At 38.2% G+C, this 27,396-nt stretch overlaps 1 protein-coding gene across 1 annotated transcript; it reads left to right on the top strand.

Moving 5' to 3' along the window:
* On the top strand, window positions 1–26,407 carry LOC109037498 (uncharacterized). The gene is made up of 3 exons (XM_019052207.2): window positions 1–137; window positions 20,162–20,226; window positions 24,037–26,407. The coding sequence occupies exons 1-3, from the start codon at window positions 96–98 to the stop codon at window positions 25,352–25,354; spliced, it is 1,425 nt and encodes a 474-aa protein (XP_018907752.2). The 5' UTR covers window positions 1–95; the 3' UTR covers window positions 25,355–26,407.
* The last annotated feature ends 989 nt before the right edge of the window (window positions 26,408–27,396 follow it).

Here is a 27,396-nt window from a genome sequence, read left to right on the forward strand (position 1 = left end):
CCGCGCTCGTATAAATACGAAAAGGCAGCATTTTCCGACGTCAGTCGTCAACGGTCATTGGATCACGTTCGAGTGTTGTGCTTTGATTACATGTTATGTTGATCCGGTTCCAAGGAAACATGCTTACCTCAAGTAAAGTAAGTCTTCCATTTGATTATTCCTCATACGGTCAAGCGAAAGGGTCCTTAAGGGTGGAAACGTAAATTGCTCGGAAGAGAGGGAAATTTGCGTTGGGGTTATAAAATTCAATTTTTAGTTTTTGATGTTAAACTTTTGGTAAGAATTCAAGCTAGATATGCATCATTAGTGCTGTATATGCAGAAATGTGTCGTGGTCAAGATCAACTATGAAAGGATCGATTTTTGAAAATTGCGTACGTTTTTGCACCAAATGATGCAAACTTGACCTCTTTGAGCTACGATCTCTCACAGAATTTTTTCTCCACCTTAAAGGCCTTTTTGATCGACTCTTTCACATTTCAAGACATCCCCTTCATTGATTTATCTTTATATTTAGTTATATCTTTAGTTTCTTCCTTTTTTAACCTTCATAAAACGTAAAGAACTTCGATACGCCCATGATATAGGGCCTCCCCCTATAAGAAAAATGTTGAACCACATCCCCCTCTCCTCTAAAGCGAGACCAAAATCAATTTATTGTGCGTTAAAGAAATGTAACACGTAGTTATAAAGTTTCAAGTATTAGTGCTGGAGCTATTGGAGGTTTTGAGTTTGGACTGCTGTGTTTTTAAAATATTCCTCTTTTATCTGTTTCAAAAGAAAAAAATGTATGAAGTTTGTGCAGAATATTACTCAATAGACAAAGAAAAAGCAATTTTACAACAAGAAAGCATGGTCTTTCATAGTGATAATGAGTGATCATCAAAATGTTCCGCTCGACGTGTAGGGCTCTATATAATTTTGCGCGTTTATGCTCGTATGTCATACCAGTATTAGAGGATGACTTTTTAAAGAATATGCTAAAAACACTTCATGTTCCAAAAGAAATGAGCCGTTTAATTTCAACCGTGTAGAATTTTTCTTTTTGGAGGAATATAGAATTCCCTTAAAAATGCTTCCTCTCGGTTAAAGATAAACTTTCGCGTATTCCAACTAATGTCAACATTCTTCACAACTACAAAGCCACCCTCGTGATATTTTTCAATTATCTCGGGGTGAAAGGACTGTGGATCAATCAATCGACAATCGACAGACAGAAATAATTAAATTTTCGAAGGAGTTGTTTTGGCAGAGAATAAGTAAAATACATTGTGCAAAACAAGGGGAGTATGAGAGATAAAAAGGTACCTTTTTCTAACCGGTCGTTTAAGTCTCTTCGCGTTCAACGGTTCTCGCTTGTGGTTAGAATTGCTATTGCCAAAAAGTGTAGATGGTAATAATCATTTGCGAAAATAACATTGTTTCCGGTGTGAATCAAACTGTTAAAGTGTGTTAAAATCACATATCATATCAATATCCGCATCTATCAATTTTAAAATGCTAAGAAGTCTTTATGTCTGTCTCCCTTCTCCTTGTCATTGTCTTGTGTTTATATGGTAAATTCCCTTCAGCCTGGCAAATAGTTCTTAAATTCTGCTCTTACACGGCCGTGTATCTAAAGGCAGCGTTTGAGTTTTGGCTCTTGTAGACCATTTGATACATGTTTTTTTAATTACCTCACAAAACTAGTTCTTTATGCTTTTTTCCGCTGGCATTAAATCTTGCGGTTTGCCTATATTATCATAAAAAGAATCAACACTGCCGTATCAGCTCGTTGTTTGGGTCAAATTCACAATGTACTTTGAACAATTTGGACCGCATTTTGCAATTAGGAACTATAATTTTTGGCTCATTCGTAAAAACTCTTATGTTCATAGGGTACTAGTGGTACTTACGTCGTTTCTAAACTGAGCTAGAAATGATGGTTCCTAATTGCAAAATTCAGTCCAATCTCACACATTTCGTTATTCCAAGTTTAAAATTGTTCAAACTGGAGCACACCTCCTAACATTTGTACTGGCACATGTACAGCCTTCTCCTGAAGCTTTCGTGTCTTAAAAAATCTCTGACAAATTTGTTTCTTTTTGAGCGATATACTTATATAGTTGCGCAGTAAGTCCTTCCATTTGATTGTGTCCAAAATCAAAGAATCTTGGAACGGACAATGAATTAAGTGGAAAATATGTGTCTGTTACTCACACTAACTTAGTAATTGAACACTCTACCCTGAGTAAACGCTCCAAATCTCACTTCACAGCCTGCCCCCTACTGTTTATTTATACAAATTATACAAATTGATTCAGTTGGTCATTTACTCGCACAATCGCAAGCTCAACTTTGAATTTCACTCATGCGTCATCGGTCATTTGCATATTTTGGCGCCTTATTTTCTCCTGCTATTTTGTTCATGAACCATGTGAAAGTATCTCGATTTATTTCCGTTCCTCGTGAGTACGCTAACGGCTTCCGGTTTACTTGGTTCTTGTTTCACAATGATGAATGCCAATTGATTTCAACGAGAGAAAAGAAAAGAGGGCTTAAAATTCACGACACGTGGCTTACTAATAAGAAACCTTAATTCTTAGACTCTTTGGAAGTATCGTGTCGGTGGGTAATTTGAAAGGGGGACGCTAGAAAGATTTTAATTACGGGAGCATTTTGGATTAGATAAAAACCGATATTTATTGTGTGCTTTTCCCCACACAACTAGACAACCGCTACTAAATGGACAGCTGCTATAGGCAGGATGATGTTTTCGATACTAAAAAGTATAAGCATTAAAATAATTTTTAATTTAAATCGTGTAACACAACACCACTTTTCCGCGGTAAGTACATAGAATTTGCAAGTGATGAGTCTTATGATCAATCAAAATACCGTCTTTAATTACCTCCACACATTAAGACTAGGTGGTTCCATATTTAGTGACTCTTTTCGGTTTTGCCAAAATCGGGTTTTTCTGTGTTCAATCTACGAACGCACGAGAAAGAAATGTTCCCAATAGTGTTTTCTAGAATAGAATTCTTTTTGAAACAAATAGACTTGTTCTTGAAACAAAAAGAGTTTCATTTTTCTAGAAAAAATTACTCTATAATCGAGTGTTCCAAAGATGTCCTTTCAATCCTTCAATGGATATTTTTCTATTTTCTAGTGAGAGTATATTTGGAATGAAACCATGCAAGGAGACTAGCTTCCTCTATCTGACGATCATACAATGCTATCGAATGATTAATCCTAAATTTCTCCATGAAGTTAACAAATAGTCAGCAATAATTATAAATGAAATGAACTATATTTTAATGCTTACAACTTGCAATTTACAGTCAAGTTTGGGAACAAAAACGAGCACAAAAAGTGTCGTCATACTTTCACTGAATCCCGCCTAAATCTCTCTTAGAATAGTTGTCCAACGACCTTCACCTTTTTCGAGTCTTATAAGCCGCAAAAAAATAAATTAAATAAAAGGGAAAAAACGCTGTAGAAAACCTAAAAGAATGGGGACAAATTGATCATAGACAACGATAGTTCTTTCACGGGTCAATTCTTACATCTGGTTAAAAATCTTCCAGACAAAAGCGCCTCAAGCCTTTATTTCACCATAACCTACGAATACATCACACCTGCGATCGCACGCTTTCGCGTCTCTGAAATGAGCAACTCCTGGACATTAATCCGTAGAATAACATGAAATCGATTATCGCAACAATGTCTCGTAAAAAACTTGATTGATTTCCGGAACACCTCTCCTCTGGTCAATGGCTTCTCGACCCGACCCGCTCATTTTAATGAAGCAACTCTTCCTGGCCCTACGGAGTGGATCTTTTATGCAGTAGACACACTGATCTAAACAATCGTAACCTTTCGGTCGTAAATACTTACCTCCGATGATTATGCAACCAGTCGGAAGAACCAGGAGGATCTTCTTTTCGTATCGGTCATTCATCGATTCGTGGGCAAACGAGGTAATAGGCGATGGGAACCGTGCGCTTTATTCTATCACGCTCGATGTTGCCAAGTGTTTTTGCACTGAGAAAGAACTATGATTACAATGATCGAATTAGTAGTAGTCTGTATGAGCTTTTAATTAATAGTGATCATAACCAAAAATAGTGGTACTTCTTAACATTCACTAATAATTTTAATACCACGCTAGTGAGGGATGACATATTGAAAAAAATTATTTAATATCATTGGCACTGGTTACAGCTGCTGTTAATTAAACAGTTCATATGAAACGCTACTACTGTGATGCTTTTAACTACAGTTTTTACTCAGTGCAGATTGCGTTTGATATGACTGTAATTTTGCTGATTTTTCTTCCTCTCCCCGAAAAAAACCATTATTTTTTACATCAAACGGAGGTCACTCTCAGATATGGATGATATTCTTCAGTAATAGTTTTATTGATTCATTGGACTTCATCTTGCAATTAGCAACTGCGATTCCTAGCACATCCGTAAAAACCTTCATGCGCATAGGGAGCCTATTGAAACACACGTTGTTTCTGAACTGAGTCAAAAACCGTGGATCCTAACTGCAAAACGTATTCCAATTGACTACATTTTGCGGTGAAGAACAATAACGCTCTGTGGCTTATTTCGGAAGAAAAATCATATTAGACTTCCTTATGCAGATCGGTGATTTCTTAGATGAGCTAGAAGTAGTGGCCCCTTATTGCAGAACAGGAGTCCTTAGCAAAGACCCACCTATCGATTAATGAAATTAATACGTTTTTTCTTGTTCATCTCGTGTCTTTCGGACAAGACTGAGGAGCCAAAGAGATATCCAAAAATAAATTAAGCTGCTTCAACATGTGTCGGCAGCGTATTACAGTCGCTCATTCCTTCCGCATACTTTTATAAGCTCATTATGATTCGTATACGTAATGAGGGTTTTGCGTGGCACCGTGACCGACTCTGTGTGTGTTGAAAGAGTCAGGAAGAAAGGGAAAATAGAACAATTCTGCATTTAAAAAAGATAAAGTTACGCGATTAGGCCCTGTAATTCGTGCGTCTGCAATTCAAGCAAGTTAGAAAAATGCACTTAGTAGGGTATTGACCCTCCGCTCTAGAGTATTTTTGTTGACGATCACGAGTCGTTATCACTGCGTTGCAAAAGAAAGGTAAGAAAATAACGCTTGATATTTCCTCGATTGAAAGACAGAGAAAAAATTTCCATTTTTAATTTGTGACTACCAATTTCAAAACTTAATCTTATGACTTCAATGATAAATAGTATCCATAAGTGAAACTGTTCAGCAGTAAGAAATAAATGGCGACGCGAAAAATCGTTTTATTGACAAAAACTGCAAGGACTCCTTCAAGAATCCGTTAAACTTTATACATGTATCTAGTAAGAAGTACATAGACTAATCATCAAAACAATAATTGCAGATACCCTGGGCTCGGACCTTTCTTTTACAATTTATCATACATTTCAACCTATAAAAATCGCAGAATATGGCTATAAGTCTCACCAGCCATTCCACTTATCATGGCTCAAGCTTCATGTGTTAAAATGTGTTAGTTTTCTAAAAAAGTGAAAAAGAAGGAAAAGGTCATGTTTTTTGTAGTTTTGCTCAGTCAAATGCCCCTTCAAAGTCAAAGTAATAAGATGTTTATACACAATGAGCATGACAAAGTACAGTCAGAAATGTAGATTTGGTATGCTGAAAGGGGGCAATGCATTTTATGCATAAGCATCACAATTGCGCATTTGTTGGCATCATTATTTTTTACCAAAAAATTGTGCACACAATGAATGGTTTGAATTCAAGTGACAATATCAAATTGTATTTCGCACAATAGTGGCGCCTCCAATCTGCGGATATTTTGAACTTGAATTTACACATTTCAGTTTCTCCGTGACGGCGCGAATTTCTTTCCCACGCAACGTCACCGCACTGAAACTCTTCACGACGGTCCGCGTTTCTTTTTACCCTTTTATGGAATCGCAGATTGGATCCCACCAAAAGCCGGCGAATTTCTTCGAGGCGGCGGCAACCGAGGGACAGCCGGTCGGGGCAAAAAAACCGGTTCGTGAGCGGAATCGTCTCCCGTCACGAATTTCGGGAGCGCGAGACCCGACGCCTCAGCGCCGTTGCCGGGGCCTCCTCCGCCGGGCCGTGCACCGGAAAACGACGTATAACACTCGAATGTTGCCGGATATTCCGCCATGAAATATTTATTTTTCAGGGAAATTCTAAATATTTTCCTTTTAAATTATTAGGTATAATAGTTTACATTGCGAATAATTCACTGTCGTATCTTCATCAGCTCCTTCCCTCAGGGTGGCAATGTGCAGTTTGCATCGTGATTAAGGGACGTTTAAGGAGGCCTTCATCGTAGCGTCTTAAAATGGACAGTTTTTACGAACTGTAGTTAAAATTTAACAGAAAGGAATCTTTTTAGGGATCATTATGATCTGCCTCTGCAATAATCGAAACATGCAAAAGATAATACCGAATAATTTTGGAAAAATTCCAGCTGTGTACGGCTTTACCCAAAAGTTTGTGAAAATCACAGGTTTTTTTTTACTATGAATATTTTATATTTTTTGGAGTGTAAAATCATTAAAATTCCTTGCAAAAATCTATTTTCAAAGCTCTACTATTTTTGTACTAAGTATGGAAAATATTGTCATTTTCATGAAACTTTCTTGTTGGTCTCCTTAAATATCCTAGCATCACAATGTTTACCCAACAGAAGTACAGAGCCTTTCTGAGGAAACGAGCTGATTAGGAAACGACCATGATCGTTGTAGGACCCTGTAAAAAATTTAAAAAAAAATGTTTCCCCATAAAATCGTGTTTCATTGAGGGACATTTGACAGCGGCAAAAGTTCCATACGGCGTTCTTCCTCAGCGCGGTGGTCCGAATTCCAGGTCCGTGGAGCGGCCATTGTTCGGGCGGCAACGTGGTGCGGAAGGTCGGAAGTGACGGTGGCGCCCCGACGCCCCTCGGCCGACGCCGACGCCGCGGCGTCCAGCCCAGCGATGGGGCCCGGGCCGGCTGTTGCTCTGTGCCCGGCCGGATTGTCGTCGCTTACGGATACGTACAATTATTGCGCGAATAAAGATTGCGTAAGAGCCAGATGATTTGACCCCGGAACTCGGAACCGGCGACCTTTCCTCGCGGGGATTCCTAACCTGGAGCCGCTATCGCGCTCCTCCGATACGCCTCCGTGAGCCCTTTTTCTCGGAACTCTGAACTTCTTGGCACCGGGCTGCACTCTACTCGTCTCGGACGTCATTTGTTTATCAGTGGCGTGGCGTGAATTGCGATCTATCGATTGTTATGCCATTTGAACCTATGGAAAAAAGATCGATTGTCAGGGCGTTCGCAGCGAACACCTTAGTAATCGATTCTTTACTATAGCTTCAAAAAGCGATATTTCGATAATCGATCCTTCACGCCACGCCACTGATTGTTTATTCTTTCAACTCCCCGCTCCGTTATAAATTAACTTTGCAACTAACCATGAGGAGCTAGTCTATGAGTGTTATCCACCCTGAAAAATGAATCGTTGCTCTTAAAATGTTCAGACTGAATTGGACCGCATTTAGCAGAAAGGAACAAAGCCACATCAGCTATCGCCAAATTTATCCGGGCAATTTATATTTTTTACAAGAGGCCGTCTCTGCGGATTCCTTTGAAAATTTAAAGGAGTCTGCTTTGTGCCGTGTAAAAAATTCACTGAAATTTGCACAATAATCACCACAGCCATTTTCATATAAAACATTAATAGCTCGATTAAATATGGCAATGGCTGATGCGGCTTGGTTCCTCTCTGTTTAACGCGCCCCAATCCCAGGTCCTCAATTCTTCTTTAGCTGAAGTTTTAATGTTATGGTTTTGGTAACAATATTTACGGTCACGGTAACTATACCACATTGTTACGTAGACTGAAATATTTCTATCAACAAAAGTAGTTAGCAACTTTAACTGGAAACTAGAAAAGTATAGGTGCGACCTTTTAGAAATGGTCAGTTTAAGTTATCTCTGCATGGAGGAAATATCCTTTCTTTTTTCGGATAAACAGAAAAAATGTGCATTGTTACCAGACGAACTAGCTTTGCATGATCCTTAAGAAATGTATAGGTACCATACCTCACTTAAAAATACCTCTAATTTTTATCTGTGTCATCAATTGTTTGTCTTCTCAATTCGTTTAAAAAGAACCAACGGTCATTTTTGCAATGATGACCGCTGCAGAAAGAAAAAAGTATGAATCAGCAGAGCCGAGGAAGGGACGAAGAAAAAAAATGCAATAGTGTATTTCCTTCGGAAAATACACTAACAGATTGAATATGGCTTACGTGGTGCAATGAACATTGTGAGAAATGTAAAAGGAAGAGGGCATGGCGCGAGTAATACGCCTTGATTACGATCCCTCCTCAACATTGCCATACGGTTGAGAAGAGACCTTAGATATATTTATGGGAGACGGATACTAGAGTAAGTCCACCTTCCTGCCATGCAACAGCACATAATCACGTGGGAAACAAAAGCTCGGGCCATAAATTGAAACAGGAACGCTCATTTCTCTGATGTTTGTTGAAGTCGGAGAGGTGACTGAGGTGAGAGACTTACATAAAAGATCATCTTCTCTATCTCACATTATAAAATTGCATAATGCCGCTTCCAGGAGGTCGCCGAGATGAAAGGGAGGCTCCATAAGGAACAGGAGTCCCAGTGCACTTAGATTTCATTAGGGTATACCACCGGAGTATACCAATCGGAGTATACCGCCTTCTGCTTTGATCTGGCTTTGCTATGACCTGATATTGCATGCACGGAAAATTAGAGTCGCTAAAGTGTAAATGCTATTTAATAACTTTATCTAGTGGCAGTTGATGGAATAGTGCTGGGTGGACGATTTTCTGAAAGAAGATTAAATCCAAAAGTTCTGAAAGTTAGAATTAGAGTTTCTGGTAAATTAATTACTTCGATGAATAGTGTGGACTCATAGTGATATTCAATCATTATGTTAGTTTCAGGGGTTGGGAAAATATTCGATTTTACTGATTTATTCACTGAGACTGAGGAATGGTGGGGAACCGTGTATTTACTTCCTTTTTACGTATCGAAGAGTTTCAAAACGTTTTAAAACTCGGTTCTTTTAAAATTAATATTTAGGGAAAATACTTTTACATTCCAAAGTACGGAATTTTTAAGAGGAAAACTTATTGGAATTTTTCCCTGAGGCTTTAATAATATTATTTTTAAGTGAACGGCACAGTTCATGAGGTGTTTTTCTCTTATTTATTCATGCTTTATCTTTTTTTTGGACTTTCTTATGAAACAATGTTTGAATCATTTTATTGTTTTTATTTTTATTTTTTCCATTATCCCCTCCCCATTTTTTATAATTCATGAGTGTTTCGTATTGGAAAGAGATATCGCCCATGAGCTCTAAGTGACAACTTTATCATTAAATTACATTATCAACATTGATTAAATTTTCACGGATGAAGACATAACTTAATACTGCCGTGCCATTGAAGAACGCCGTATGAACTTTTAGACGTTGCCACGTTTCTTTCGATAAAACCTTAATTTTCTGGATCAATCTTCAATTTTTTCTTCAATTTTTTTCAGACAATTTTGTTCGCAATTTCGTATACAATGTCTGAAAATTTAAAGAAAAATACGCATTGTCGTTCTCAAATATACATGTTTTATCCGGAGCAATTTGGCAACTCTCAAATATTCATACTTCGTTGTTTCTTAGCACAGCAGAATAAGTGAGCGCAACGATACGAAAAGAAGACCGAACCAGATCTTTTCACGTGCATCACCGGCACGAGCGAGGAAGACGCGGTGATGATATTTTTAAACGTCGTAAATCCGGCGCGGCGAATGCGGCGACGGATAGGTGCACCAGTCTAGGAAACGTCTGGGACAGCTTTTAGAGTTGATGCGATGCAAATGGGCCCGTCATCCCGGGTCTCACCGCAAGCTCCGGGGTGCATCTCACTGGGAAGACACCGCTCGTGCCGCCTCGGTTGCGTCACTTCCTTTTTCGGGCGCTCCGAGCGGCCCGCTCCCGAGACAGGTAGATGAGATGTCAGAGGTCGGTGCATAGTTCGCGGTTGCGGTCACCCGTGACTAATTCCACGCGCTGCTTTATGAGATCTATGAGACCCCGCAAGCTGTTCCTGACTAGACTCACTGTATATTCTTCGCCTTTGTTTTTCATAGTAAATGGACCAGTAGACAACACTGGAAAGAAAACCACATTGGATCTAGAGTCCAGACTCTTAAAAACATCGACAAGAAAAAGTACTCTTGATTCAATCAGAATCTAGCTTAAATTAAGAACCAAGCCTCTTAATTTGAGCTGATTTCATTTTGATTTAAGCTCAAATCTGGTTGAATCAAGAGTCCTTTTTCTTGTCAATGTTTCCAAGAGTCTGGACTCTAGAGCCAATGTGTTTTTTTTTCCAGTGAAGGTTCAAATTGAAGTATTCTGAACGATAATTACTGAAATCAACGCTTAATTAAGCTTAGAGTCCCTTTATACTGAGAGTAAAGACAATGCGAATCCATTCCTGATTGGTTCCCTTATTTTAGGCCTTCCCGGTGTCACAAACGGGAATAAATATTAAGTTTTCACCGATTACAAAGATTATAAACTGAAATGGACCAGGGAAGGCAAAGAACAAATTCAGTGAGAAAGGGAACGGAGATTGGAATTCAGAAATTGTTGATCAAAGATTACAAGGAATGTCCGATTTGTGTATTCTTTATTCCCGTTTGCACGCGACATCCATGAGCCGCGTTGTCTCAACTCTCTCTGTAAAGGGACTCTAGTATTACAGTATCTTATTAAGTACGGATTCGCAAGATGAAATTTGCAGAATGCTTAAATTCGTACCTTAATCGCTTAATCGCCCGTTGAACATCTGTAACGGATAGTGCGCTCAATTGGTTTGGAGACTTAAACGCACGGTGAAGAAAGTAAGCGCTATTCCGCAGCAGATCACTTTCGGGTTTGGGCTTATTGGCTATCCAAGTTGGGCCCTTTTTGACCTTATTTTCACCTGATACAGATGCATTTGATATTTAGGGTGGCTCGTATTTATAAGTGGGATAATATTTGTCAAAAATTATTAATTCGTTATAACTCTAAAATAAAAATGTAAAAAGAAAATATGTCAGAGATGCATAGCACACAATTTCGCATGAACTCTCCTTTCGTCCACACAAATTATAGACTTGGTTAAATACAGTTATTACGTATGACAGGAACATACGGGATGCCGGTAGCCCGTGTTTCGCGGCGGGAGATTAGAGGAAAGTGAATACACACGTGGGAGTGATATTTTTTTCTTCGTACAAAAAACCGCGCGCGGCCGCCGGAAGAACCTGTTTTGCAGGGCGAGTAGGGAATATTCCTCGAACGCAGACACCGGAAAGGATCCGCAAATCCGGGGGCTCCCGGTGCCCCCCCCCCCCCCGCCCTTCAGCCACGTCTGGCACCAAAAGCTGTTCCACCTCCTCCGGCTCCTCTATTAATATTGAGCTGTTTATCCTTTTAACTTTGAGACAAACTAAACTCACTAGACAATAATTGTTGAGCAAATGGACGGATTTAAGCCCATTTAAATTCATGTTGTCTAATTTTCTCTCATGTTTTATCTTTTCAACAGAAAATCAAATTACACACCGCTCCGAAAATCTCTGTCAATTTTTTTTTTAAATATTTGGGTACAATGTCAAATCATCATATTGCTTCGTTCACTGTTAAAAAATAAAGCATGGAAGTTATATAGAGGTCTTTTGATGCAGTTTTGCTAATTTTGGTTAAATACTTTCAAACCACACGCATCGAGTTTATATTCACGAGAACAAAAATCATTGAATTGATCCTAGAAAGCCTATACAAATGAGTGGGATATCCAAAGAAAGATTATTTTATCGGTATAGTTTTTCTTTAAAGTTGTTTTTTCTCTTTTCTCTCGCCTCTCTTTTAAATTTTATACATGGAGGTGAAGTATTTCACAATTTGATACCTCGCACTAAATTTTTTACTAACGGAAACATCAATGGACGTATTTCTGTCAAACGGAACTAAGCGCCAATTTGAGTTCCTTTTGAGGAATTTAGAATCCCGGATAGCGCGTTCTGTCAAACGGACCTGAGCGCCGTGGAAAAGCATTGCGAGTATAGGACGGAATAAGCCGGACGCCCAATTCCGCCGCCAATCCAAGCCCCCCTCTACCTTCCTCACCCTATGGCGCTTCGGTCCGTTTGATAGAAATACGTCCAAATAAAAATTACTGTTAAAAGCGATCACAAACTGACCTTCCTTGCCTCCAATACATCATAAATATTTTCAAACGCATATCATGAAGATGCCGTAAAGATTACTATGTATTACTCGCTATTTCCTAGACGAAGCATTGTATCTGTTTTCCGATGTTGCAAAATTTTCATTAGTATATTGTATGTTTGCCAGCAAATGTTTGATAAATTCTGTACGGAGATTACAGTTATTTTTCCTCTGACTAAATGTGAAACTTAGCAAAATTTTAAAAAAGATATAGCTCAGGAATATTCTCGTAAAAAACTGAATAGTTAAGTCGATTTTGCAACCTTCAAATGGAGTTATGCTCCTTCTTCTAGGAAATGACGCGACGATTTGCTCTCATTGAACTTGGCAACGTTAGAGTGGGAAGGGTATAATTTCAGCTTACTATGAAAGCAAAAACGGACTTGACTGATTCCCATATTTACGTGCATTAGTTAGAGGCCCGGTTCTGAGCGACTCTTCATTAATTACCGTTATGATTTAAGCTTGTAATCTCGATTTTCTACTCCGGGCGGCAGATGACTCCCTTGAGTACTCCATGTCGTCACGTAACTTTTAACTTTCGACGTTGCGCATGCGTGAAGGTCGCTCTTTCGCGCCGGACAAAGGGAGCTGATGAAAGTTGCTGTGGGTGACCGACGACCAAAAAGCCAACATTTCCGATCCTCCCTGGTGAATGCTTGTATCTTTGGATTTAGAACTAAACCTCCTCTCCTTTTTATAGATTTTTTTCAATCATTATGCACAAGTCTGGAAAAAAAAAATAAAAAAAATAAAGTTAACCCTTTGATGCATGAGTTAATCGTTGATTTTGGAGAGTTCATTGTACAGTATTTTTCCGACACTAGAGTCGGTTGGAATCGATTTTTATGGTTTTTTCTAAGCAACGAGATCAGACACATCATGTGCCTCAAAAATTATTTCTTGCTTTGATTCACTTTAATACTCTAGCATAGAAATAAAGCTGAAAACCATTTGTTGCTTCCATGCAACGCTATGCAATAAAGGGTTAAATTAACAGTGTTTTCCAAGCGGGGATTTCAGTTTATTTGCAAGAATCTAGACAGCTTAATGCTGCTTTTGGGATTTTGGGGACTTAATTGCGTTTTTTTTTACAGAATGAGCTTTGCAGTGCCTCTTAGATTATGTGGCTTTGTACACAATTTCTTGGTGAACTGAAAAACAAGACGAGTATTTTTGTGGGAAATATGGAAAAATACGGTTAAAATTTCGGTTGAAAACCCAAGTAAAGGCTTTAATGATGTTCTGTTCTGTTTTGAGTACAAAGTTGCACAATCTATAGGAGCAGCATTGCAACGTAGTTTCTGCCGAGGCTAAGAATTTGGTTTAATTTATTCTATACGTTCAAAAGTGTACTTTTAACAATAAAATTCTAAATCCTTTAAATCTGAAATTGAATAACGCAAATAATTTCATTTTGTTCTACGCAGTTTTACCATTGAGATGATTTTATTGATTTTTTACGAGTAATCATTTAATGGGATGATTTGACTGTGAGGACGAAGTAAAAATAAGACGTGATGCAAGAAAAGTCATTTGAATTATTATTTTGTAAATCAAGTAATTTACAGGCAATAAAGCAAGAGTTAAATATCCATGTGTCCTGGAGATTGTAAGCAAACATCACGAAAATGACCGAATTTAGAAGCCAGCATTAGCGTTACAAGAAATACGCCAGCATACTTAAATGCGTAATTATGTGCATTCTACCGTTAAATTCTGAGATTTCTTTTCTGGAGTTGTCTTAAAAACAATGCAAAGCTGCACCGGTGGCAGTGCCTATCATTATATCTTGATTGCGTGATTTTGACATATTAACTCCGCACACAAAATTACTTTCAATGTTTGGTCAGATACGTCTGCTCGAGTCGACATACCTTATGTAAATGACCCTGGTAAAATGGTCCAAACTGCCTCTGAATTTCAATAAGTGAAACCTCGTCATGGGTTTTAAGCTTTTTTGGACGTATTCATCGTAAGTCTCAGACGATGTGAATTGAGATATAGACTAATTAATTTCGTGTTGGTTCGGTTAGCCGTTGAATTGAATGTGTATGTATGCCCGCATATTCTCTCCACAATATCATACGGAAGGTGGTAATTTTAAAACTCTTATCTCTTAAAGTCTATGTTTTAAAACGCGTATCTCTTCAAGGGATAATTGTGATGATATGAGCTTTTTCCCTGTGTATTGAGATTTTCAGCTTTATGCTGATTTTTAACGCACGTTGGCTAAAAAATTCCAACATAAAATGTTAGAATTCCCTCTCGGTCTCGTTTTTTCTCCTTAGTTTCTCTTTTACCACTTATCATTTCAAGATAAAGTGATCTCCGAAAATAGGAAAACGGAAGGAGAGATAATTTTTCTCCTCGAGATTTTTTTCAATCGCCTTCAAAGTTTTAACCTATTTGGACCGAGTTCGTCAGAAAGGAACCAATCCCCATTGAGTTGAAACTGAGAAAAAGAGATTGGAAGTTTTATCCATGCATAAGGTTCAATGCAGAAAATAAACTTTCACCTCACTTTTCACAACCTAGTTTCTTTTGTTCGACTTTCAGATTTTGACAGGAGACAATAAACCACTAGTGGAACTGGAAAACATTCTTGACTCACTTTTTTCGAAAATTTTGCTTGGTTCCTTATCTGATAAACCCGGTCAATTTAATGGTAAAAAAAGCTCTTCAAATGTGTCTGTCCTTTTCCTGAATGACGAAAAAAACAAGCAAAGACAGGTGATTACGGGGCGTCGTATTGGGACTAGGGCAAGTGACGCGTCGCGTTATAATTAATCCAGTTTTGGGCGAAGAAAGTCGATCAGTGTGCACACGGCCACGTGAGTAGCGGCAATTTCGTGGTCCGCGTCCACACTGGTGCACTGTGACGCGAATTGGAACAGTTTTACTTACGCAATTAAACCGTCGAAGTGCTAAATCGAATGCGCGCGGCTTCAGCATCGCTGAGTCGTGAACTTTCACACTTTTCACTCTTAAGTTCACCGAAATCGAGATCGTTGAGCTTTCGTTCCATGCCCAGTGTCCAGCCTCGATGGATTTGTCAAATCGGCCGAAAATTAAGCCGAAAATAATCAATTTCGTTTATCTAAGACTAGTGTTTTGATCGTTGACTCTTAAGGTAGTAATGCAAAGAGATATGATCTATTATCATCCATTGTTTTCCTTCAAAATAAAGAGGACCTATCACTATTTATACATCCTGTTTCAAACATTGTTTGGGTTATCATTTCAGTGCTTTCCCCCCTGTAATCTTGTTTTGAAATAGTAAAATAGTAAATAATAACAAGATTCACAGAACGATTTTACCTTAATTTTTTGGGGATATTAAAATAAAACAGGAGTTCCTACACTGAAAAAAGTGCCTTGTCCGAGAAACAAGGATTCTAGTCCCCCAGACAAGACCGTCTTGTTATATTTGATCCACAAGGCATTCTTGTTCGTGGGACCCATACAGTCTTGTTCAGGGAACAAGACTTCCTTGTTGCATGAGTCAAAAGTCTAGTCACGGTAACAAAATTGTCTAGTTCTGGGAACAAGACTTGTCTTGTCACAGTATTCGGAAGAAATTAAAATTGCAAAAAAAATGTCACAAATTTATATGAATTGCAATTTTTATATGAAAATTTAATTGATCTCTTCTTCCTTCACTCCTCTTACACCAGAATTGTCCCATCCGATCTTCCAAATTTTACCGACCTGATCGGGATTTGAACGCGGGACCATCCGGTTACGGACCGAGTGTCTTACTGACCGAGCTATCCGGGCTAGTTGTATAGTGGAGCCGAATTATAAGTATAAGTACAGCCCACAGAATTACTTTTTCATTTTGTTGCTATCTCAAGTCTGTGGAATGCGTAGAGCATCAGATTGTTTGGTTTTTTTCTTTTTTACTATTTACCGTTTACGAAAAGGAATTTACACTCTACATCAGATAAAAATGGACAATTTAGGCCGAAAAAATGTGTTTCTTCAAGCAACGACGTTTCCTTTGTTCCCTGTTAATGATTCTAATTTTTATTTTTATTTTATATCATGATAATAATTAATAATATATAAATAAATCAAACGTTAAAAAAATAATTATATAATTAGATACATTTGATTTTAAAACCTTACGCATGAGCGATTTATTTTTAAAAAAGAATTATAAACTTATCGTATTTACCTTGTCATTAAACATCCAGAAAAATTTTCGGGGAACAATTATTATGCGTAGTTCTTAAAATACTCTTTCAAAATATATAAAATAATACGCTCTCTTTGAATTTGACCGTTACTCGCGGTGAGTAGAGAATCTTGTCACAGTGACAAGACTTTCGAGTCCGGTGGCTCAGAAACCTAGCATATAAAACAAGACTGGTCTTGTTGCATTAACAAACGGGTGTTGTTTCCCAAACAAACTGAGTTGTTCGGCAAACTAAAAGTCTTGTTCCTGAGACAAGGCAGGTTTAACAAGTTTATCTTGTCTCTACGGCACTATTATTTTTTTCAGTGTACGTTTAAAGGTAATGAAGATATTGCACTCTAAAAATCACGGTGACAACTGCCGTGGCTGTATCACGTCATTGTTACTTACGTTGCTTAAAATGAATCATTGATAGAGTTAAGGTGGAGGGAACCATGTTCTTCATTGACATCGTGGATGAAAGTCTCCGCCGTTTTTTAGACGGCAAAACTTCCGTGAGTATTTGGCGTGGGAGATTATCCTTTAGTGGATCGTATTTTTTGTTTGTTTATTTATAAGTTTATACAATATTAAGGACCTTCCCATGAGACAACATGCTTTCTTCGACAACTCAAAGGAGACCTCAAGCCCAAGAGTCAAAGTTTCGTCAAAGTCAAAGTTTAAGCGCTATGAACGGGAGGGGATTTTTCCAAAATAATTCCAGTTGCTCATTAACGTGTAAAGTATAACATTGTATGTATTATGCGTGTATTACTCCTGAAAATTGCCAGGAAAAGTAAATTTTAATAAGAAATTTTCGATGACGTGAAACTTCGACATCCTTTTTTAATCAGGCTTATTTTCCTACTTCAGCGTTAAAGTCTCCAAAAAATAAACCAACGATGAACCATGGATACCTAAAAGTTAGGCAATAGTTATATGTGATTGTCTGTTGACCTGAGCAGAGTTTTATTAATTAGGATTAATTATGTTAGAATTAATTAGGTTAGATTTTGTCAGGTCGGGATAGTTTGGGAGTGAAAATGAAAACACGGTGATTTTCATCCGCGCGTGGCAATAGTGGACACTAACATCGGGCGACAACTCACCAACGACCGCTTGATTAATCGTATCTGTGCCAATTTGAGCTTTCGCATTATGAAAGTACGTCCACATACCAATCATCATTAATTTTGCGCAAGTCTTTCATTCGAGTCTCATTCATTCGGCATTCATGCACCTCTTTTTCTTCCTCTCCATTTTATCCACAACCAGTATGATTATTGTTGAGTCAGCACTAAAATGGAGTGAAAAGGAGAGTAAACTGAGCAACTGAAGAAGTGCGGCACCAAACTCTCTTATTTCCTGCTCCTCAAGTCGACTGCTACCAAAATGTTGCCTTCGCTGACCAATTAATTAATGGAGTAGCGTGTGCTGGAATAGGTGGCTTGGCTGCTTGAAGAACATGCATGTTTGATTGATGATGTGCTAAGTTCTCGTCTGCTTCTTAGTTTCTCTAAAGTCACTCTTCTTGTCCGAAAGTAAAACCGAGCAGTTTTATTTGGAGTAGTAAGATGCTAAATCATCCCGATTCCCAAAACGGTGAGCACAGTCTCTAGAGTTGACCGAATGGCGTCTGCTTGTTGTTGTCTGAGACTCTTATATTTCAAATTCTTGCATATTATTTAATTTGAAAGAACTAGAATTAGATCACCATTTTTTTGTGCTCGAATTTATTCTTTTTAAAACTGTCTAGCCACTTATAATCAATTTTTACCATGAAAGTTGCTTTTTTACTCCTGAGGAATAAAAAACTTACATTTTGAAATGTATTCTTTTAAAAACTAAAAAAAAAAAACCTAAAAACCGCACGTTATAAAGTTGCGCAAAAAACTTTTAAAAATAATCACCAGTATTAATCCATAAATTCAATTATATTACTGATGCGTTCAAGATCCTCGTTTATCTCCTCAATTTATTCATTTTTATATCAGCATCTATTAATCAACTGTTTTTTACGTAAAATAATAAAAAGTACCCAGAACTACGAACTCCACGATATTAATTGAGTGCAATATTGTCCCTTTACGTAAAATAATAATTTGTATCAGTTTCAAATAGTCCTGCTCGGCCCCCTTGTTATCCATTACATAAATTGAGTCATTAAGTAAGTAAGCCAGGTCGTTCGAATCGTGATGAAAATTGGGCGTTCATCCTCCCCCTAATTTTCGAATTCCCGATACCCATAACAATAATTCGGGCAGCAACAAGAACGTGACCGAACTCAAACATCCTATGACATAATTTCCTCGGGAGGATAAAAACCCACGTTGCCACAACTTCTTTTATTTCCCCATTTTCGGGGATATCACGGGGGATATCCCTGTCATAAAAGTCTGGAGAGCTTGGAATTAAAACAACGGAGAGAGTACTTCCCAATAGCAATAACCCGGCTGATCCTTCCGAAAACGTATCATCATTACATAATCTCATAATAGCTCCCGGAATACTCTACGCGCCGCGGAATATCAATCGGGCCACACGTCGGTATTTTGAAGACATTGCGGCACCTTATTTTTAATCCAACCCACGTGATGAGACTGGGCGATAGTTTTTGCCCCCTCCCGATTTGGGTCGATTTCGAAACAAGGGAAAATTTTTAGTTTATGAAACCGAACGCCGAAATCCATCAAAAACCGCACATCTCGTGACAGGCCTTAAATTGGATGCCCCGGCTTACATAAAACTACGAGTTTGGCTGTGGAAAATCCCGCGTCGGCGGTTTAAAACCGCCACACTTACAGACACAGACAACAGGAGAGGCAGAGGTGTTACTATTGTGTAACCGGGCGGAGGACCGGGGAGCACGGTCGTTAATCTGTTGATTGTTGGAGGTGTTCTGTTTCGTGTGAACCGGTTGAGGTGCACGATGCACTCACGCTCGGGTTTTACGTAACCGGTGAATCATCGCTGCATCATGCACCTATGCACCGTGCACCCGGCGGAGGGCCGTAATAAACCCGGGCGGGCAGACCGCGGAACAACCATGCATGACTCGGAGTAAACTTTTTACCGGTTACAGTCATTAGCCTTCTTTTGAGCATCCGTGCAGTCAAAGGTGCTTGTTAAATTCGACGCAATCCTGCGGGCTTTTAATGATGTGCTGTCGTACGTAACGTCGTTGAAAAGGCCACAAAGAATGAAGTATATCATTTCTATTTATTTCCTAAAACACGTCTTCGTAGGTGTTTAATTAATTACAGTTGGGAACGAAATTCAGTATTAACGGGCATGGATATAGTTAGTGGTAGGAATCAAGAATTTTGAAAAAGGACGAAACAATTGATAATCCTCAATTAATATAAAACACCTATATTTTTCTCGTGTGGCATATATGTGTATGTTATGAATTACTCATATAGAACCCTTTTGAAACCTTAATTATGAAGCAAAATTTTACCAAAAATATATGTATGACCTATCATGATTTTTGGATGATTGATCTAGTCAAAGAGAGAGAGAGAGAGAGAGAAAAAACAAAGTTTCTCACATTCCAGTCTGTGCTATTTAAACGTTTTTTTCTTCACATTCATACTCTGGACACATTACGTCTTGGTCTAATTTGTCGTTTAATTTTTTGTTTCAGTTGGTCTGTGCCATATTACTCCTGACGGTTGCGTCAACTCAGGCGTTCCTCTTCGGGAAAGAACAGTAAGTGTTTTGTCCATGCCATGCTACATTGCAATTTAGCTGAAAATATGCAATTTGGGTTAATTTTTAATGAGAATCATATGCTTTAGACTACCTATTGTATTTATCAAGAAATTTCAAAAGCGCTTACACGTGCATTTAAAATAGATGAAAAGAATAAAAAAAGTAATGGAATTAAGGTTTTGCACGCTTCTTCCCCCCCCCCTCCCATAGAGGTATCTTTCATACCTGGCCAAAAAACTCAGAATAGCCAAAGCAGTCAAAAATTTGGTACTTCAAACAGAAATTTTATTACGAGGGAAATCCTTTCATTTCTTCCGAATGAAGTGTGATTCAGACAACTTTTTACAGAAGCAGATACAACATGCAAAGAGTACCTTCCTGAGGAAAGTAATTCGAGTGAAACATGGGATGATGGGACTTTCAGAAATGTGTTTTTGATAGTCTTACGATTTTATAATGTGAGAAAAAAATTTACATACTACAGGACTCAAGAAGAATTTTTAACTTTCTCTGCACCTTCAGATTTTTATGTTTCAATCTTATCGACCCATCAGGTAAATCACCGAAGAAGTGTTTATAAATTTGACAAAATGAAATGTAATCGTAAAATAATTTCAATCACGTCAAACTATCTCGTATTCATGAACGGAGCGGGACCTCACCGCATGCGCATTTTCACCTTCACTTTTTTTTATTGAATTCATCACTCTTGAGAATTTTCCGAGGAGAAGCAACGACATTGTCGTATAATGAGTATGCACGTGTATCATGTGTAAACCAACGTGTATGGGTATTCGCTGATAAAATGCCTCGGTAGACTATGCAGATTACAAGAGAGCTGTGATTAAGAAAGGCTTTTTTATTTATTGACTTAGAGAATGCTTGATCTGATGTCGCTTGCAATGCGTCAAATTTTACAAAACTTAGTAAATTTCATGTCAGTAAAAAATTATGGAAACACGGTTCTGATTTCTGCACCGAAAAAGTGTGAAATTTATGGCCATAAATTGTATCAAAGAACTAAATTCCAGGCTTAAGGTACTTGGCTCACTAAATTTTGTTTAGCTGATGCATCTAATTTTTATCCATTCAGAGCTCTAGATACTCATCATCTACATAGATAGTTACATACTGTGACGCGATCAAGAAAGCTACAAGAGAAGAATAACCAGTTGCATTTTTCACGGTTAATACATTTTCAGCAAGCCGTAGCTGGCGCACACGTATTGAAATTTTTGAGTCTCCACATTAGTGACAAAAACTATTCAAATAAGACCTCTAAAGGTAGCTAAACTTATACCAAGGATCGTTTTAGTTGAGTTATCCAGTAAAAATCAGGAAACGATCTTACAATTCAACAGTTTACAATTCACTTGTGTGAAATTTAGGTGCCAACAGTTAGTTATTATTGCCTGTTTACTCAACGTTCAATGAAATCATATTTGTCATTACCCTTGTTTTGGCTCAACTGCACTATGTCCTTTCAAGAACTAGGTTAAATATACAGGACTTTATTAGCCAAAAGAACTGGAATTAAGCTAAGTTTGTGGTTCATTCATGGCTGAGGCATTATGTGATTAATCTAGGACCAAAGCAGGAGTGATTGCCAGTATAGCCCGACACCTGTCTAAAGATCACAAGGAGCATGTAGTGTCGCATGCAACGACGAAAAAGGACGAGACAATCACAACGACCAAAAGCCCTCAAAGTCATCAAAGTCCTCCACATTTTATCGAGTTTGTTCTTGGTCCGCAAACAATTACGACGATTTACAACCACTCCAACGCAGCCAGTAAAACGTAACGTTGTCTTTATGATATTTGCAGCCGCGTGTCACAGTTCCTCATGGCTTTATAATTAGCATTCGTCATTTCGTCATTTTAACGTCCAGCTTTCTCGTTTGCGATTACTTTGAAATAGTCATAACGTGTGTGTATATATATGTTTCATTGAGTTTTCATTTCCTTAATGTATGATTTTGTTCCGATGCAGACTTTGCCCTCATTTTAAGAATACCATTTTGATGACTTAGATGGGCTTATGTGCAGAAAAAAAAGAAATTGTCACAACATAAAATTTAGATTTTTCAGTCATCATGTAAAAACCGAAGGTGTAAAATATTTTGTAAATAAATAAACAGAATTGTAAATTGAGTCGTCATGTATAAAAACCAAAAGTATTCCGAAATCCCCGAACAATTAAGTTTCGCTGCTTTTATCGGTATTTGACCTGAAAATGTATATACATCAAATACAATGTCAATAGTTCCATATACTTAGATACTCTGTAGAAAATCGAACCAATAGTTAAATGCTTGTAGTATTTTCCATAAATCTCTATTAATAGAACCAAAATTAAAGTACATACATACATAACTTAGTTTAAAAATGATCGTATCCTTCAAGAACACCATAGTTTCTGTTGATTAATAAGATTTTGTGTATATTCCTTTAATTTAATTAAAAAAACTACATCGTTTAGTGCTTGCTGGTTGCGTTTGAGTAGTGCGTTGTTTTAGTTTCTTGTTTATAATTTTGACTTTCGAAGTGTTGCTCGATTAATTGATGTTTTAGGTTTTTTCATCAAGTTTGCAGAATTTTACAAGTAGTTGTTTAGGGTAAACAATGTCAAAAAACAAGAACACAAAACTTGAACTTGACTTTTATCTTTAACTGTATGAAATTCCTTATCCATGCTTGCTTCTTTTTCAACAGCTTCGCAAATGTGGCAACATTGTGAACATGAATAGTCCAACAAGAGGACAAGACGAAGGATTAGACTTTTTTGGAAATTAGTTTCGCAAAAAGATTCGAATTATCTAGATCTTTTGTTCCTATTTTCGGCGACATACATACTCATGACTAACATCTCCCTCCATCACGCTTCACGGCAGCTGTAGTACATAACATATAAGATTTGCGATTACGTGAACTGGACGGACTGAAGACGTGACAGGCATTTACTTTATATTACTTTGGCCACATATATTTTATTGATCCCAGGCGATTTTGAAAGAGTCCCGCATTTTCAAGTTGTTTTTCCCCGAAAATTTTTTGACCCTGACTGTGTAAAATAGTATGACAACATATTCCAGGAGTAGTTTGAAAAATTCTTCATCATTTGAAAATAAAAAATACTTTATGAACTAACCGCATTGTTGTATATAACTAAGCGTACCTTAACATTTTCACTCTCCAATGCGATTTTTGTAGCAAAAGTGCTACAATGTCTGCAGGGTTGTGGAAATAAAATCAGACAATGTTGAAGCAATATTGTCTAATAATAATTTTGGTATATTTCAACAAAATGTCAAGGTAAAATTAAAAAGAAAAACATATTCTGGAAATTTAGACGCATTTTAGTTCAACTAAATTTAAATTGCAAAAACGGCACCTCATTGATGAGCAGTTGAAAAGTTTTACAGATTAAAAGACGTTAAGTGAATTGTATAAAAGTCGGGATAGAAATCATTTTCCATATAACTTATTTCAGGATATACGTTTTAGAGGAGTTACACTCTTGAGCTCATCCCTTCGAATCAATGTGCGGATTCAAAATTTATCAGAATCATTGATGAATTTGTTTTGCAATTTTTAATGCGATTCTCTTAAAACTGCAAAAATTCCACTTAATGTCTTCATCTGTGATTATTTACGACTAGGAAATGATGACACTATAGAGTGTTTCCAAAGATTCCAATATTTTAAAAGTAATACTACGAAGTATTTCACATTCGCACAAAAGATAAATTGTCCTTTGCATAATTTCTTTCAATTTAAATTGAAACATTTTTATTTTTGTTTTCAGTGTCCACATAAAGATTCACTTACCAGAGCCTCATCACGAGGAACACCATGAGGAACACCACGAGCATCACGATCACGACGACCACGGTCCACCAAAGAGCTTCAGCAGCGGCGGCGGGGGCGGCCCACCACCGAGCTACGGTGGCCCAGTCCTAGGCGGAGGAGACGACCATCACGGATCTGGCGGCCCCTCCGGAAGCTACGGACCCCCAAGCGGAGGCCCATCCAGCAGCTACGGACCACCCTCAAGCAGCTACGGCCCACCCGGACACGGAGGACACGATGACCACGGTCCAGGAGGTGACTCAGGTTTCGGCGGAGGTTACGGAGGCGGAGATATCGGTGGTGGACACGGTGGATCCTCCTACGACTCCAGCGGACCAAGCAGCTTCGGAGGTTACGGACCTAGCTCAAGCGACGGACACGGCTCTTACGGCGGATCCTCCGGTCACGACAAATTCGGCGGTGGCTCGTCTTACAGCGGTGGTGGCGGCTCAAGCTACGACAGTGGAAGCCTTGGCAGTTACGGAAGCGGTGGTCACGGTGGCTCAAGCTACAGCAGCGGTGGACATGGTGGCTCAAGCTACAGCAGCGGTGGACATGGCGGCTCAAGCTACAGTAGCGGCGGATTTGGAGGTGGCAGCAGCTACAGTAGTGGAGGCCACGGTAGCTTCGGCGGCTCAGGTGGATACAGCAGTGGTGGACACGGTGGATCAAGCTACAGCAGTGGTGGACATGGTGGCTCAAGCTATAGCAGTGGTGGACACGGTGGTGGCTCAAGCTACAGCAGCGGAGGATACGGAGGTGGCAGCAGCTACAGCAGTGGAGGTCATGGAGGCTTTGGCGGCGGCTCAAGCTACAGCAGCGGTGGACATGGTGGCTCAAGCTACAGCAGCGGTGGTCACGGCGGTGGCTCAAGCTACAGCAGCGGAGGCTACGGCGGCTCAAGCGGTGGCCACGGAAGCTACAGCGGTGGCGGAAGCAGTGGATTTGTCGGAATCAGTGGAGGTCATGGTTCAAGCAGCTACAGCAGTGGAGGCCACGGCGGCAGCGGTGGTTACGGAGGATCTAGCGGAGGATACGGTGGCTCATCCGGTGGTTACAGCAGCGGCGGCAGCCACGACAGCTACAGCAGCGGTGGTCACGGCGGCAGCGGTGGTTACGGTGGATCCAGCGGAGGTTACGGTGGATCTAGCGGAGGCCACGGTGACGACAGTTTCAACGACGCCGGGTACAGTTATGGTGGCGGTGACACAGGTCACAGCAGTGGAGGTGGTTTCAGCGGTGATCACAATGATCTCCCTTACCATAAGAAATAAGCACTTTCATAAGACTGCCATTAATGAAATATCGTTTTCTCTCTCCTCTCACTTGTTCCCAATTGTTTTCTTTTAGAAGATATGCCAAATGTACCTCGAATCCAGATAAATCGGCATGTACCAAAGTTACTCATCATGCTCTTTAGATAAGTTTCCTTTATTTGTGATATTTTTGTACATTCGTGTGACGACCAAAACCTCATTTGTTCCGATGCAAAGGCAAAGTAAAGAACCATGTAGTTGTCCGCAGTTGTGGACTTTTCAAGACAATTAGCACGTAACAAGAGAGAAATTATTTTGGACTGATTAGTACAATGTAAGTACATTCTGAGCTTGATACTCTATGATTAAACTATATCAGCAGATCAGACATGTGCACAAAATATAATCAAAATATGTTTCAATATTGTGAGGATTTTTTTATATTTTATTTCGTTTGGGATTGATCCCGGTATACGTGAGATTGATTACTGCATTCAATCAGAATACTTTAATTTTTAAGATATGAATCATCAATGCTTTTTTTCTGTCTGTCCACTCGAATCGGCCAATGGAGATGTTTGGTTCTTACAGATATGCAAATTAGTGTTTAACTCCGATTTTACCCAAAAATGTAACCGAATGTTGCCGTTTGATGATTTCAATGATTTTATCTTCAAGGTGTCTCCACATTAGAGCATTGTAAATTTTCACTCCATCTTTTCAGAACTTTTCGAAATCCTCTTCTCACTCTCCGGAACCAAAATTCAGTCATTGAGGCTAAACTCTCCAAACTTTCAATTAATTTACCTGATTATGTTTGATTAAATTGAATTTTCTCTTCGAAAAATATTTTTATGAAATATATTCATTTCGTTCACTTCATGATGTAATCGGTTCATCTATATTAAGTTGAAATCAAAAATGATCAAAATGCACAAAAGTGTAATACCGGAACAAATAGCTCTCTATTTTTGCATAAAAAATCACCTTGTTGTAAAATTTGTATTTTTGTTATTGTTTTTATTTTTGTATATATTAGAAGTTAATAAATTAATTGCCATGTTTTTTTAAGGATGCTAATATGTTTATTTTCACCCATCTAATTCCAATGCTTAAAATATTAATAGATTGCTTTAAATAATAATATCTCTAGAAGAGAAGAGAAAAAAAAGTTTCATAAGCTGAAAATAGATAGATGCGTATAATCAGCGCAACAGTGGAACAGAATGATAGTGTGCTCTCGAGTTGAAAAAGCGCCCAGCAAAATGGGATACAAATTAACGTACTCTTAAGTCACGAAATTGCATGCCTACCACTTTTGAAGGCGCTCAATAAAACGTATCACCGTCGCTATGATTGGTATCGAGTGAAACCTCGTTAAGTCTTTTTTTTAAGAAATAGATAACTGACATAACGAATGATGCATTATTCATTCTTGCTCTAAATATATGCTAACATCATTTAAGAATGAAAAAAAATAGTGATAACGTGGGTATTACAAGTTTTATGATACTGTATTTTTAAAGTAAGATAATGACACAAACTTAGTACCATTTGGAAGCATATATATACAGTTTTAAAAGGAATGGCTGGATATTTTCATCCATGAATTTTTCTTGGATTGAATCAGTCTCTAAACTAAATATTATCATAAAATTCCATTTCATTTAAGTATGAATTTGTTCGAGAGATTGTAGAGTGGAAAACTATTATTAAATCGACCATAGTATGGGGGTGTTCCATATGGATTTTTAAATCACAATAAAAAACAATAATAGTGGAATTAGTATCATTTGAACGTGTCAAAATTATCATCATCAAAATAATACCATCATCGGTTACAGCTACTTACCTTTAATTAAGAACTTTTAAAGAGCTCCACATGCTTTGGCAATCACAATAATAGTTTACCTCAGTATTCAGCAAAGATTCATCAGGAGATATGAAAGAAAATTTGTATCAAAAATATAATAAATCAAAATATAAATTTGAATTTTCTCTTTGAAATACATTCAAGAGCATTTAAATTCCATTTCTAGAGGTAAATCAATGTTTCAATT

Source organism: Bemisia tabaci, chromosome 5, assembly GCF_918797505.1.
Source record: "Bemisia tabaci chromosome 5, PGI_BMITA_v3".
NCBI lineage: Eukaryota > Metazoa > Arthropoda > Insecta > Hemiptera > Aleyrodidae > Bemisia > Bemisia tabaci.

What these genes read in the sequence shown, in the direction of transcription:
- LOC109037498 (XM_019052207.2), top strand. Translation starts at nt 96, where the DNA reads ATGTTGATCCGGTTCCAAGGAAACATGCTTACCTCAAGTAAA. An exon ending in ACATGCTTACCTCAAGTAAA is followed by an intron (nt 138 to 20,161) that starts GTAAGTCTTCCA and finishes TTTTTGTTTCAG; the next exon opens with TTGGTCTGTGCCATATTACT. An exon ending in TTCCTCTTCGGGAAAGAACA is followed by an intron (nt 20,227 to 24,036) that starts GTAAGTGTTTTG and finishes TTTTGTTTTCAG; the next exon opens with TGTCCACATAAAGATTCACT.